The sequence below is a fragment of the Trifolium pratense genome, linkage group LG1 (assembly GCF_020283565.1).
Source record: "Trifolium pratense cultivar HEN17-A07 linkage group LG1, ARS_RC_1.1, whole genome shotgun sequence".
In the NCBI taxonomy this organism is placed as follows: domain Eukaryota; kingdom Viridiplantae; phylum Streptophyta; class Magnoliopsida; order Fabales; family Fabaceae; genus Trifolium; species Trifolium pratense.
Window position 1 is genome coordinate 31,416,607 of NC_060059.1, and position 14,000 is coordinate 31,430,606.

A 14,000-nucleotide genomic window follows, 5' to 3' on the forward strand; every position below is an offset into this window, starting at 1 on the left:
TCTAACCTCCTAACTAACTTGGTAACCTATCAACTAACTCTAGTTGATTAACTAACTATCTATATTCTTAACAGCCTCCCTCAAACTCAACATTGGAAAATTTACCAATTTGAGTTTGAATTACAATTATTTTCAACATTTATCATGTGAAAAATTGCAACCTGAAACATAGAAAATTGTAGTGCAAGCACTGCAGTGGCACAAAATGACAGTAAAATCCTACAAGCTATGACACTAAGACTTAAGAGCCCAAAGAAAATTTCCACACTTGTTGCTGGCCTTGTGTGTCACGTAGCTTATACATGCCCAATTCTATTTTGATTCATCCTTCTGCAATGTGTTGCCCCTGCCTTATCTTCCTGTAGTTGAATGTTCTCGAACATTGCACAATTGACAGAACAATTGAAGAGAAAATTGGTACAAAATATTGCACTGCACATGACACCTACAATTCGCTGTCATCTTCTTCCCTATACTCACTCAATCTCAATTGAATCTGAATGGAAGAAAAAAAAACTGAAAACGAAATGTTATGTAGCAAGGTCCACACCATGGGAGAGTGAAATACAGTAACGAGAAAGGAACCGGGAGCAAAACAAAGAAGAATGAACTGAAACAGAAAAGTGAAACGCGTGTATGCGGTGGAGCACGGCGATATCGATGTACATGAGAGTTCCGCCGGGATCAAACGTCTTCCTCCCTCTATCCCAAGGCATCCACCATAAACGAAACAAAGTTTTGCAAAGGACTCTACAGATGACATAACCAAGAATCACAAATGTTGCTCCGCCGGGATCAAAGACAGTTTTGACGGCGAGAACGGCGATGCTGTATTTATCGTGGCGAGGATCATACATCATATGTGTTGATTCTGGAAAAGGTTCCTTCAATTTCATGATTGCTTCGGAGTATTGAATTTTTGGCACAGAAATGAGATGTTGAATTCTCTGATATTGCATTTTCCCTTTGCACGCCGATTCAGTTTCATAGACCGATTGAAAACAATTGACTTCTCCAATTTTGACAGATCCTCCCCCTTCAACCAAAGGCTTGATGACGATCTCTGAAGTTGCTAACAAAGATGATGATGCAGAATCAAGATTCTTCGATTTCACGTGTTCTTCCAAAGCGGCAAACTTAGATTCTTGGAACGCAGATTCCTCGACAATGCTGCAACATGAATCTGCAATAATACATGTTATCTTGCCAATCTTGATGGAAAATCCATCAATTGTTGGCTTGATTGGAGTGATCAAAGGAGATTGAATGGTAGTAAAATCTGAATTCCCGAAATTGCCGAAAATGATGTGATTGCAGAGGCTGGAAGATTGAATTTCTGGTGCAGAAACCTCCAAATCTTCATCATGAGAAAGATCTTCATCTTCATCAATGGCTGAAACAGAATTAGGAGCGGAATCTTTATCGGAAGCGTAGTTATCCTCATCCCTTGGGTATCGCTCTGATACCATGTTAAGATTTCCATGGTTTGGAGAAAATGGAGAAAACTTTAGAAAGTCTTCAAGATAGTAAAAATCATAAGGATTCATATTTGATAAAAGATGATGAAAATAGTACAATGGTGGCTCTTATATAGAGCAATTTAGGTGTTAACTAACTAACCACCTAATAACAAACTCTAACTAACTAATGGAAGATACTAGCTAATCACCATTATTCTTAACAATAATAATAATAATAATAATAATAATAATAATATAAATACAATTTTATCCCCATTTTTTATTTCATAAAAGCTTTCTTTCTTCCCTCTTCATCAATCGCATGTTCTTTCTTCAGTGTATAGATTTCTTATGCAACTCTTCACTGACCTTCTTGTTGTTGTTGTTGTTGTTGTTAAATATGGAAAAGAATTCCAAATTTATGATTGGCTAGATAGAATGAAAAAAAATATCAGTTCAATTCTTGTAATATATGTCAGGGAAACAACCTTTTCATAAATTTGTGTTCGGCGAGATATAATGGAAACTAAAAAAATAGTCATAAAACTCTCTCAACGAAACAATGATGGTGTGTGTTTGCGACGGGAATGGATTTTCAATTGTAATTTATACTTAAAAAGAATAAATTGTAATCTAACACCATCTAAATTTATTTTTTCTAAATTTTTATATGTTTTTCTCTCTTGATTAATGGTAACAAATCATACTTTATTCTCTCAAATGTAAATTACACTTGAGAGAATCTATTTCCGTTTGTGACAAGGAAATAGTGGGTTGCTCGAAGTCAAGAAATAATATATTCAACTACTACCATTTTTTTTGTTGTAACAGTGGAATAAAACATTTATAATTTGTTCCATTTCGTTCATTTTCCAAACAATGGAATGAAGATATTATTTCATCTCATCATAAAATATCCAACTAAGGGAATGAAATATTTGTTCCATTCCGTTCCATTTCACTTCATTCCAATCCGCTTCATTATATTCCATCAATCCAAACATAACCTTAAAAAAAATTGGGAGCGTAGTTTACCATAAAATGAAAATATACCATGATTTTTTTTTCATCTCCAGACGACTCTTTATAGAAAATCTACATTAGGTTCATTGTCAAACACGGGATAATTTTTATTTTTTTCAATAATATTTATTTTCATATGTTATTTTTTCTTTTGAAGGTTGTCCACATCCTTTTTAGTTTTATATTATTTAGAAGGTTGTCCTTTTTTTTTTGTCTTTCTTTCTTTTAATTGTCTATGAGATTGATTTCATTTAGTTTATTTGAGTATGAAAATATACGATATTTGTTTAAGGATGTTACAGGAGCATAGCGGGATGGGAAGTACTCCCTCATTCCCCGCTCAACAACACTAATTAAGAGATTCTCTCTCCCCCTGGATCTCCCATGACTCGGTAGGAATCTTCACCCATGAGCTTCAAATGAGGAAACTAATTATATTAACATACTTTGACTTTGTTCCTATTCTCAAATTTTTTCTTGTCAATGTACCACAAAGAAGCAATCTTCACCCGTGAGCTTCAAATGAGAAAATCTATATGTGAATCTCCAATCACATTGATAAATTAATATCCCAAAAAAGTTTGAACGAAGGTTTATAAAAAGTTTAAAATTTGAATTATAAAAAATATAATAGATTATAAAAATCAAAATTATATTAATTTATTTTAGGTTTCCCATAGATTTCACCACCCAAATGTAATCTAATGAAAGTGTGATGATCACAAAATATGAAAAAACTCTCATAGTCGAAATTCAAAATTTAATTAGTCAATATGTATTTTTAATAATGGGGTGGGAAGTGTTTCTATATTTTTTTTAATGAATATCAATAAAATACTCGGGCTAAGTTATCACTATCTTCTACATACACCTTTAATCATGGGGATCACTTTATATCGTGTTAAATAAAATTTTGAATAAGTTATCCCTGTGATAAAATATAAAAATATGGATAACCCCGCAGTTATAATTCAAAATAAATTGATTGACAGAATCAGCATCACCAAATCTCAAAATATTATAAACCAAGTTCACCATCATTAGGTGTTCAAATAGTAGAAAATGAAAACAACAAAATATATCAGTGTTCGGTGGTATTGACTTGTGGTATTGGCTTGAGACCTGAGAACTCACGTTCAATTATCTCTGATATCAATTTGGATGGACTAATTTAACTTTTTAAAAAAAAATTATAAATTGTGACATCTTATTATATTCATAAACCATCTGATCTTTTTTTTTTTTTAATTTAACCATATGATCTAATTAACCATATGTTTGAACATTTCTATCCATCTAATTTGTTGTCAGAATTATATATTCATTGACAAAATAATACAACTCTTGTGAGTATGGTGGATATATATAGGAAGTATTGTGACACACTTATTTGCAGTATTTGTTGAACCACACCACAATGTTAAGCAAACATTCCCATTCAGATTGGGGCCTGCAAAGATATAAAATACATAAAAGGTTTAATTACTCAAAGAATCCTGACTTATTTGAAATTTTTTAAATAAGTTCACCAAACTAAAATAATTGTAATTGAATCTCTGAATTTGTTAATAGTTTATAATTAAGTTCCTAGATTTCAAAATAGTTTGTTATCAGATCCCAAAATTGAGGGACCTAATTACAAATTATTTAAAAGTTGAAGGACCAAATTAAAAGGTTGGATCTCTCTACCTTTTGAGTGCATGAACATCATTTTGAAACATGATGATTTTGGAATCGACTCCTTTCGCTCTTAAAGCTCGAGCATACTGATCATTTAAACATCGGTTATGTTATTTGAACATCAAAATATATGAACATTGTCTGTGACATTATACATATTTATCTCTATCTCTTACTTATTTTTAATCTCCGACAACTTACATGCATTTCAAATACACTAAAAAAAACACTGTATTTGCGATAAAAAAAATGCATGCATACTTAGCGTTATACAAGCATCAAATAAAAAAAATCATGAGAGTTTGAGTAAACTATTCCTAAATATATATGCATGCATACTTACTTGCAGTCCATCGAAGATTGGAACACGAAGATCTTGAGCACCTAAAAGGAAAAGTGTTGGTGTTTTTACCTGCAGAATTTATCAAAATATATAATGCCAAAAAGTTCATGTAATATCATTGCAATTCAATCTAAAAATATTTGGTTTCAGTGTAAGACCTTTGAAACATGCGAAATAGGTGACTTGCTATAGAAGAGAGTCAAATCTTCTTCTGAAGGTGCTTCGGTAAAATGATTTCTGGCATTGGTTCCGAAGGCCTCTACATAGCACCAATCAGGAATATCAGTTGTACCAACCATCAGTGCAAAGTTACAAACAGGATTGATTGCGGCCGCTGCTACAAACTTCTCTGGTGCCTGCAGAAATTAGAAACCAAACAATACTCTATGATCAATAAAAACCACCAACGTTTCAATAAATTCATAAAATTAATCATTTCTTTACTAGGATACCCCTAATCATGTTACATTTTTCTGGCAACCTGTAATAAATACTATGACAAGAACATAAACTACTCTCTTCCAAAGGCTAAACTTGTAAAACAATATCAATTGTCAGACAAACATAAAGTTCATATGTTAACCAAGAACTGGCATTGCAATGAGAGTTAATAAAAATGTGTATAGAAGATAGGCCAAAGTAATTGGACTTGTTGCACCTGGCCAATCAAATGAGTCGACAAAAAACCGCCATGTGAAATTCCCATCACCGAAATCTTGGACGGACTAGCAAGACCCAAGTTGATCACATGATCTATCGCAGAGAGAACATCCTTGACATCCTACAGATGAAAAACTAATATAAAGATCTAACCTGAAAATTCAGTATAGTTATGCAACGAGCTTATAAAGCATATGTTTTTGTCAGATAGTATAACGAAACTTTATTCGGAAGTAGAAAACAATAAATAAATACTAACCTGTGATCCAACTTTCCCTGGAAGAGATTGCAATGCTTCCTCTCCAAATCCTAATGAACCTCTGAGAAACATAATAAGTATCAGAAACCTTAAAATAGAGAATCCTACAAAGCCGTGTTCTTCGTTTCCTATATCACTCTCATCCTTTTCCTTTTCTAAAGCATGCTTTTATTTTGAGTGATTTTGATGTTGTAACATACAGGTTTTGGCTAAAACCTCTAACTGTATTTTGAGCTAGTTATGTCAACTAAGCTTATTTTTCATAGAAAATGATATGCGACTTAAATCAATAATCACTAACTGTATTTTAGGAGCATGCATTACCTGTAATTTACAATCAGCAAGCTGTATCCGACTGAAGATAGAAACGCCCAAGACTTCGAGAAGTGTGACAAAGACACGTCCTGTGGCCCTCCGTGAAGGATTACAATTAATGGATCAAATACTTCCTTGTTCTTGGTTTTCGATGACACAAATATAGCTTCAAAAGGTTTAGCAGCACCTGAAATTAAAACATGCCATGAATCTCATTAAGTTGTTCAACTTAGTGTTACATATCCATGAGTAAGAAATTAAACCAACTTAATGACCTTTTGTTGGATCATTAGAAGCATCTGCGACAGAGATCTTCAGTATACTGCACTGGAGAGACGACATCAAAGATCTAACCTGCAACCGAAATCCAGTGATTCGCGTCTAAACATATAGAATAACATACTTTCGAGACAACATTTTCCATTAATATCTCAAAAGAAATGGACGAAAAACCTTTTCGGAGCATTTGAATATGGGACTCGATATCTTAGACCAACTCCATATAGTATTTCTCTTCTCCTTCTCAATGACATTTCCATACATAATTTGAGGAACATTGACCGGATTGCTGGAAACTGCAAAATGATCGACAAGGAACAGGGATAAACACGCTTCTCCAGTTTCGAATACCAAAGTAGAGATAAATTGAGAATTTGTTCTTACTGGCAAGAACATTGTTCCCATCAAGTGTAAGAAGATTCCACGAGAAAGTCAAGTCTGCTGGGGTAATACGTAATACTTCCCCGCTATAATGACAAAAAACAGTTGATCGTTAAAGAACACACACATGGTTATCAGTATCTTACGATACATGTGAGTCATATCTCAACTCGGATACATGTGAGTCATATCACCTACTTTTATATACTTACCTCAACACATTCACAGAAAGTAGAACTTCACAGCTGTGCCAGATGGATGATATGATCATTGTGCAGTTGTCAGTAAGCCAAGGATTATTATGGATAGTTGTACAATAGAGCCCGGGGAAACAACCCTCCTCGGCGCACATTACAACAGGAATCTTCAGAATTGATCGAAAAAACCAGAGTTATTTATTAACTGACAAAAACATTCACTCTATGAATTCTGCAAAGATTACACATTAGTAAAAATAGTTTCTCCAATGATTAGCATGTCACCAAATCAGTATACCGAACATTTACGAAATCCATCATTTATTATCACCACTTTGGCCCTTCATAAGGATGAATGTATGACGTTTTAGATCATTGAGAAACTTATTTGTTGAAAATTATTTGGAAGCCTAATGTGACGACACCGTAACTTTTGGAGGACTAATTTAGGAGTTTACAAGTCTAATGCAATCAAACCAATACATACAAATTATGCTGGCGACAAGAAGATCTTACGATGTCATAAATTTTGGAAGATCGGTACAGTTTTCTATCAGTTGGCCAATCAATTCTATGAAGTGAATTTGTAGCATTGTGCACTCCAGAATCCACAGCACTTTTGGCAGATAAAAATACAAGGAACTCTCCATTTGGACTGGTAGAAAATTCATGAATAAGGGTTAGTGGTATAGGGATTAGGGACACTCAAGTATTTAAACACAAGTATCTGACTCTACCAGCTTACCTGAATCGCGGAAAAAGCGCACTGCTTATTGTTGGAGTCAGGTTCAGTGCATGCAATTCTTCAGTTGAAGAGCTACATGTAAAACAATAGTTTCATAATTCTTTTCAGAAATAACCAAACTGAGCAACAAGTTTGTATCTTCTTCAGTTGCAGAAACATGGAGAGTTAAGAAATTCTTACTAAAGTGACTCACTGGTGCTCTGGTTCGTCGGATTTTGATTCATGATATGGTGCTCTAACAGCATACAATGCACAAGGCCTGTTAGAGCAGTACTTCATACCAAGCTTTCTTGTCTCAGATGACCATCCGACAAAAACAAGATATTGTTCTGAGCCTTCGGTAAATGGAGCCCACACAACTTGGCCAACACTCAAAGATTTGTCAATTCCTTTGACAGCTTGTACTTCTCCACTGCAAAACACTAGTTAAAATAAGATTTACTCAATGTTGGCAATCGTGAATCGCAGAAAATAGTAGTTTGTTCAAAGTCCCCTATGCTAAAATGCTATTGCGCCACTGCTATAGCTGCTATTTGACAACACTTTGTACTAAATTCCGCTATGCTATAGCGTAATAGCACAACTATTGCCGCTATTTGACAGCAATGAATTTACAATCTTACTATATCTAAATAATATCCGACAATAATATAAATGATGAAAAACCTATTGATGTTGATAACAAAAAGTGTAGGCCGTCTCTTTGCAGAATATGTTTCTCCCCAATCGTCCTCCCAGTCTCCTTGACCTTTCCAGCTACCAAAATCTTTCTCAGCACAACCACCTCTCTTGTAGCCCATATTATTAAATACTGGCTTTGTAGGAGAGGGCCCTTCTGCTACATATGCTATCAATGTTTCATCCGAGTTCCAAGACACACCCTCAAACCTAAATCGAAGTAAAAAAATGAGTGTTAAAGAAATTGTTTAGTGCAGAAACAGCCACTATTACCAGATGCTAATGAGCTAAAATTAGAATTATTCTTACAGTTGCAGTTACAAATACTGAAATTGTAACTAAATGCTGCCATGATTTCTGTCGGCTAGGTGTGAAAACTTCTAAAACTAGGATTCTACGGTGTTGGTTGCAGGATCGGGTTGCTATTTGAAACCATGCTATCAGTTTAATATTGAAAGGTCACTCGCTACAAGAAAATAGCAAATGGCCGATGAAAATGTAAATAAAAATCCCTGATAGCCCATCATTATATAAAGAGTCACGCAGTAATGAACTCCAAATCTCAAAAGCTGAACATTCAAATTAAACAACTAATACTAGTTTCCAACAAGCTAACAGTAGTATGGTTTTAAATTGCAGTTGCGATTGAATTTCAATTATACATATGAAGTGAATATTGCTCCTTGATATCATGAAAAATCACAAACAAACTCGAGGGCAGAAGGTCAACCCCAGTGTCCAAGATTTGGCCTTACAAGTTACAACCATGGTTTTTAATTCCGGTCAACAGCCGCAGTTGTGGCCCCAATATAACGAATTTTGAGGTCTCTGCAACGGCATCACATCCTCAATTTTGCACAATACTATAAAAAAAATTCATATTCACAGCATAACCGCAACCACAATTTAAAATCATGCTTACAAAACCAATTGAGCTAAGAGGCTTGGTTCCATAGCAACTCTTTACCATTAAATATTTTGAATTTTATTTTTGAAAAATCATCACAAGAATTATAATTAAAAATCTAAATACTTATCAATCTCATAAATCATCATCACTAACCATCCATCATTGTACACTGATCCATGCATTGATTGAGGGATATGAAACTCCTTCTCCAAGCAAGAACAACTCCAAATCTCAAAACAACAAGAAACCCCTCCTTCCTTCTCCTCCTGATTCCGAATCACCAAAAGCTTAGAACCAGAAGGCGACGGAACAATCATAGAAACAACACCAGACATCTCAATTGGAAACGGAGTCCATAGAAACTCAACAACAGAACCATCATTTTCTTGTTTATCAACATTACAGGACATAATCAAAGTCTTGGTGTTGTTTGTTAAAAGATCAGGTTGAGTAATAGAAAACATTCCTAGTGTGTTTGAGTTGAAAAACCATGCTTTGTGAATGCTGGGAATATTGGTGAATTGTGGAAGTAAGTTGGAGAAAGAAGCATAGTGTTCTTCCTCAGTGGTTGCCATTCCTAGCACCTTGTGTGGATTATGTGACTAAATTTTGAAGATAGTAAAGAAGATTGTACTTAGACTATTTGACTTTTTGGGTTTGGATGGAAAGGAATTTTAGTTTCATGGTTTTAAACTCTTAATCAGTTTAGTAACATGGTTTCATTGCATTTACAGTTACCAACCTGAACCAATAATTATTATTCTTTTTTTTTTTTCAGCTAAATTACACTTTTGTTCTCTAACTTATTATAGCACTTTTAGCCTCGTAACTTTAGTCCATTTTGCAACAAGTTGACTTTTCACTAATTTTGACCAAATAAACGTACATGTGGATAGTGACTCACATACCACATCAGCTGATGTGAGTGTGCTCCTCTTGAGGTCCGAGGTTCGATTCTCTCTGGCGCCAATTTGGGTGAGTTAATTTAGCTTCTTCAAAAAAAAAAAAATCTGATGTGAGTTGCTATCCAAGTTGCATGACATGCTGACTTTACATGTGAGTCACTATCTATGTATGCGTTTACTTGATCAAAATCAGTGGAGTCAGCCTTTTGCAAAAGTACTAAACTTAAAGGTTCAAATGTCCAATATAATCTTTCTTTTTTACTATTATGATGTTTCTTCTATCTGTTTGGTGCTAATTAATCTCAACTGAAATATGTTTGACAATTATTGTTGATTTTCTCTCTCAACTAATCAGGCTCCGAAGAGCTAGATGTACTTCCTATTGGCCGACCGTGACCAAGTTCTCCACTTCTCTCTTTGTGCATTAGTCATTTCTTTCTCGCTCATGTCTCTCTATTTACGATTGAGTTATCTTATCTCAATTTCAATCTTTCTCCGTAACCTAATAATTTTAAAAATATTTATGAATAAAAATATTTTTAGTAATTTAGCTAAGAGTTTTAGTCTTTTAGATTCTCATATTTTTAAAATTTACATGTACCAAAAAAAATTACGAGTAATTTATCAGAAATTATTTCATTAATAGTACTTTGATAATTTAATCAACATATACCATTTTTCATTTTACCCACTTCGCAAAACCCCACCTTTCTACAAAACCTCATATCTAATCATCAACCTGTTGGTGTTTTCTTGTGACCCATTTCATAAACCTTTCCATTTTCGCTTTCCTTAAGCCATGGCAACTCTTATTCTCATCTTGGTTTTTATTGCTGCATTTGTTGTTGTTTTTTTTGGGGCCCACAAACTGTTTGATGGAATTCCTCAAAGGAATGTTATTTCTTGAAACATATTGAACTTTGGCTATTATAACTCCTAATTTGGTAGAGAAGAGACACAATTTTTCATTGTCCAATGGTTTCTACTCAAGTAGGAGGCTTGATTTGTCCATTCCGGGAGTTTCATTGTTGCTCCGATGGTAGGGAAGGGGGTAAAGGTGTGTCCCATATGGTGCCTCATCTTAAGGCACTACACCTCTACAGTGACGAACGTAGGAGTATGTTACGGGAAGCCATTGTGAGAGAGTTCGGTTTGTTTATGGTGGTGGAGAAGTCTTTGAAAGCGCTTAAGCAATGGTTGTGTGGAAGGTGTATGCATATTCATGCCTTGAGTCGAACATGTCATCATTCCGATGGTTTGGTTTGTGTTACTCTCGAGTCCGAAGAGGTTACGAGTCACATTATATGTATTCCAAAACCATCTATAAAGGAACCTGATGTTCTTAGTGCTAAAGATGGATTGGTTTTGGATGCAAGGCTATTAGAGGAAGTCCTCCAAGCGCCTATCTTCACTGTGAAGAGTATACCTCATAGTTGTCGCCTCACATTCTCCCAAGCATTGAAAGAGGCTCTTTATAAGGTGGTTACTGAGCCAAGTTCTGTAGGTGCATGGGTTCAATTGTTAAATTGTTCCTTAAAGGGACATCGTGTGGTAGAGATGGGTTAAGGGCCCAACACTTATTATATGCACTATGTGGAGAAGGTTCGACTGTAGCAAGAGATCTGTTAGGTGTTATCACTCTTGTAGTTAACTTATGGCTAGGTGGAAGATGTCCAATGAGTTTATCAGGGTTTGTTGCTTCTGCGTCTTTGACACCATTACTAAAGCCTAATGGTTGGATACGGCCTATTGCAGTGGGCGCTACTTGGCGTCGTCTGGTATCCAAGGTTGCTATGAAAGAAGTTGGTAAAGATGTGACTAAATATCTTAACGACTTTCAGTTTGGGGTTGGAATATCAGGTGGCGCAGAGGCCATTTTGCACAGTGTGCCAACAAGCTGTTGAGCCAGCGACATGGAGATGGTTCTTTGGCTATGCTCATGGTAGATTTTCGAATGCTTTCAACATGGTAGACAGGTCAGAACTTCTGCAAGAGGTAAGGGTGAGATGTCCATCTATTTCTTTGTGGGTTGAATTTCTCTATGACCAGTCAGCGAGGTTGTACATTGGAGATGATCATATTATGTCATCCACTGGAGTGCAGCAAGGTGACCCATTGGGACCGCTCCTTTTCGCTCTTGTTTTACACCCTCTTATTCTCCATGCCTGGCATCTTGATGATGGGACTGTGGTAGGGGATTCAAGGGAAGTGGCTAAAGCTTTTGATATCATTCGAGAAACGGGCCCAAGATTAGGTCTTGTTTTGAATATCCGTAAGACTGAGATCTTTTGGCCTTCGTGCGATGGTAGTAAACTTCGTGAGGGGTTGTTCTCTTCAGACATTGGGAGGCTGGTGTTGGGGGTGAAATTGCTTGGAGGGGGTAGCTATGAAGAGAGTTGTCGGGTCTATTGAGTTAATGCATCTTTTTCCTTAGTTAAAGGACCCACAAAGTGAGCTTCTTTTACTCCGATTATGCATGGTCATAGCCAAAATTATTTTCGGCTTAAGAACCTGTCAACCGATTCACATAGAGCAGGTAGCTATATTGTTTGATAAAGAGTTGCGAGGTGCAGTTGAAGATATTGTGGTTGGTGAAGGTCCTTACTTTGGGGACCTTCAATGGAGGGTTGCTTCTTTACCTATTAGGGTCGGAGGATTGGGTTTGTACTCAGCAGTTGAGACTGCATCATATGCTTTTGTGGCTTCCAAGGCCCAGACTTGGGTATTGCAAGATCATATTTTGAGAGATAGTGGAATATATGGTATGGACTCCGATTTTAACATTGTCTTAGATGGTCTTCGTGATATGCTTCCGACTTTTGACATTAGCAATTTTGCTAGCAAGGACACCGTCCCCCAAAAATCCCAACATGTTTTGGCGAGTGGCCTTTTTAGTAAAATTGTTCAGGATATGGAAGTCAAATTTGACATGACCATTAGGCAGAAAGCAGTTTTGGGTGTTTGCAAGCATCTCATGCTCAATATTTTCTTCTAGTTATCCCTATCGATGGGTTAGGACAACATATGTCACCGATAGAGTACCGCACTATTCTCAGATACCGCATCATGATTCCTATATTTCCTATTGATGAGGTTTGCCCTGTTTGCCGTAAAGCGTGTCTGGATCAATTTGGGGAGCATGCAGTTCATTGTAAGTAGCTTCCAGGCTTCAAATATAGGCATGACTTTGTCAAGGATGTTCTTTGTGACATTTTTAAGCGCGTAGGTGTATCTGTGAAGAAAGAGGCGCATGTGAACTTTTTGACTGACCCACAAGAAGGGAGATTGACACTTAGACCTATAGATGTTCTCGTTTATGGATGGATAGGAGGGAAACATGCTTGTCTGGACTTGACTGGAGTTTCCTTACTTGTACGATTGAGAAGAAGGGATTTTATTGTGGGTCAAGCTCAAAGCTGCTTCAAGCAAAGTGACCAAACTTAAAAAAACGTGTTTTGACAATCAACATGCTTTTTTACCTTTTGCGTTTGACACCTTTGACTTCTTACACCAGATGCTGTTGATCTTTTGAAAAGAGTTCAAAGGGTCATGCATAACAATGTTGTCTCTCCTAGGTCTATGAATGTGGTTTTCAAAAGGATTTGCTTTGCCATTCAAAAAGGACTAACGACGCAGCTTGTTGTCCGTTTACCTTTCATTAATGTGAACTTATTTTGTGTGTGTGTGTGTATATATATATATATATATATATATATATATATATATATATATATATATATATATATTCTATAAATTTGTAAGTTTACTATTAAAATTTCTACTAATTTTTCCTTTAATTAATATGTATCTAACAAAACCATTAATTGAAACAGACGATTCCATCTAAATTTGCAAGAAGATACATGCAGGATTATGAAGGGATTGCAATGATAAGAAGGTTTGGTGAGAAAAGGATTTGGAAGGTGAATGTGAAATGTGATCTTGATCTTGGTTATACTTGGGTGAATACTGGTTGGAAACAATTTTGCGAGGAATATAACTTGCAAATCGGTGATGTTTGCAAGTTTGAGATGACTCAATCGGATCCATTATCTTTTACTGTCACTATTAACCGAGTTGGAGAGTAGCAAGCTGTATTTGAAGAAGCTGTAGGGATTTTCTTGATGTTTGTAGTTGGGTATTTTTATGAGTTCTGGCTATTTGT

At 35.6% G+C, this 14,000-nt stretch overlaps 1 protein-coding gene across 1 annotated transcript; it reads right to left on the reverse strand.

Moving 5' to 3' along the window:
* Positions 1 to 3,485: 3,485 nt before the first annotated feature.
* LOC123908398 (acylamino-acid-releasing enzyme-like) lies at positions 3,486 to 9,621 on the reverse strand. The gene is made up of 16 exons (XM_045959021.1): positions 9,084 to 9,621; positions 8,009 to 8,230; positions 7,536 to 7,754; positions 7,343 to 7,414; positions 7,114 to 7,252; positions 6,613 to 6,764; positions 6,404 to 6,486; positions 6,194 to 6,315; positions 6,016 to 6,094; positions 5,750 to 5,927; positions 5,426 to 5,486; positions 5,165 to 5,287; positions 4,665 to 4,862; positions 4,507 to 4,575; positions 4,173 to 4,249; positions 3,486 to 3,933 (listed from the first exon to the last, which is right to left on the reverse strand). Exons 1-16 carry the CDS (start codon positions 9,503 to 9,505, stop codon positions 3,870 to 3,872), a joined length of 2,280 nt encoding a protein of 759 aa, XP_045814977.1. The 5' UTR covers positions 9,506 to 9,621; the 3' UTR covers positions 3,486 to 3,869.
* Positions 9,622 to 14,000: the final 4,379 nt, after the last annotated feature.

Bases quoted from the DNA above. Each gene is read 5' to 3' on its own strand.
- LOC123908398 (XM_045959021.1), bottom strand. From the start codon at position 9,505: ATGGCAACCACTGAGGAAGAACACTATGCTTCTTTCTCCAACTTACTT. The intron at 6,765-7,113 runs GTAAGATCTTCT...TCAATTCTGAAG, and splicing joins CTTCCAAAATTTATGACATC to ATTCCTGTTGTAATGTGCGC. The intron at 4,863-5,164 runs GTGCAACAAGTC...TAATTTCTGCAG, and splicing joins CGACTCATTTGATTGGCCAG to GCACCAGAGAAGTTTGTAGC.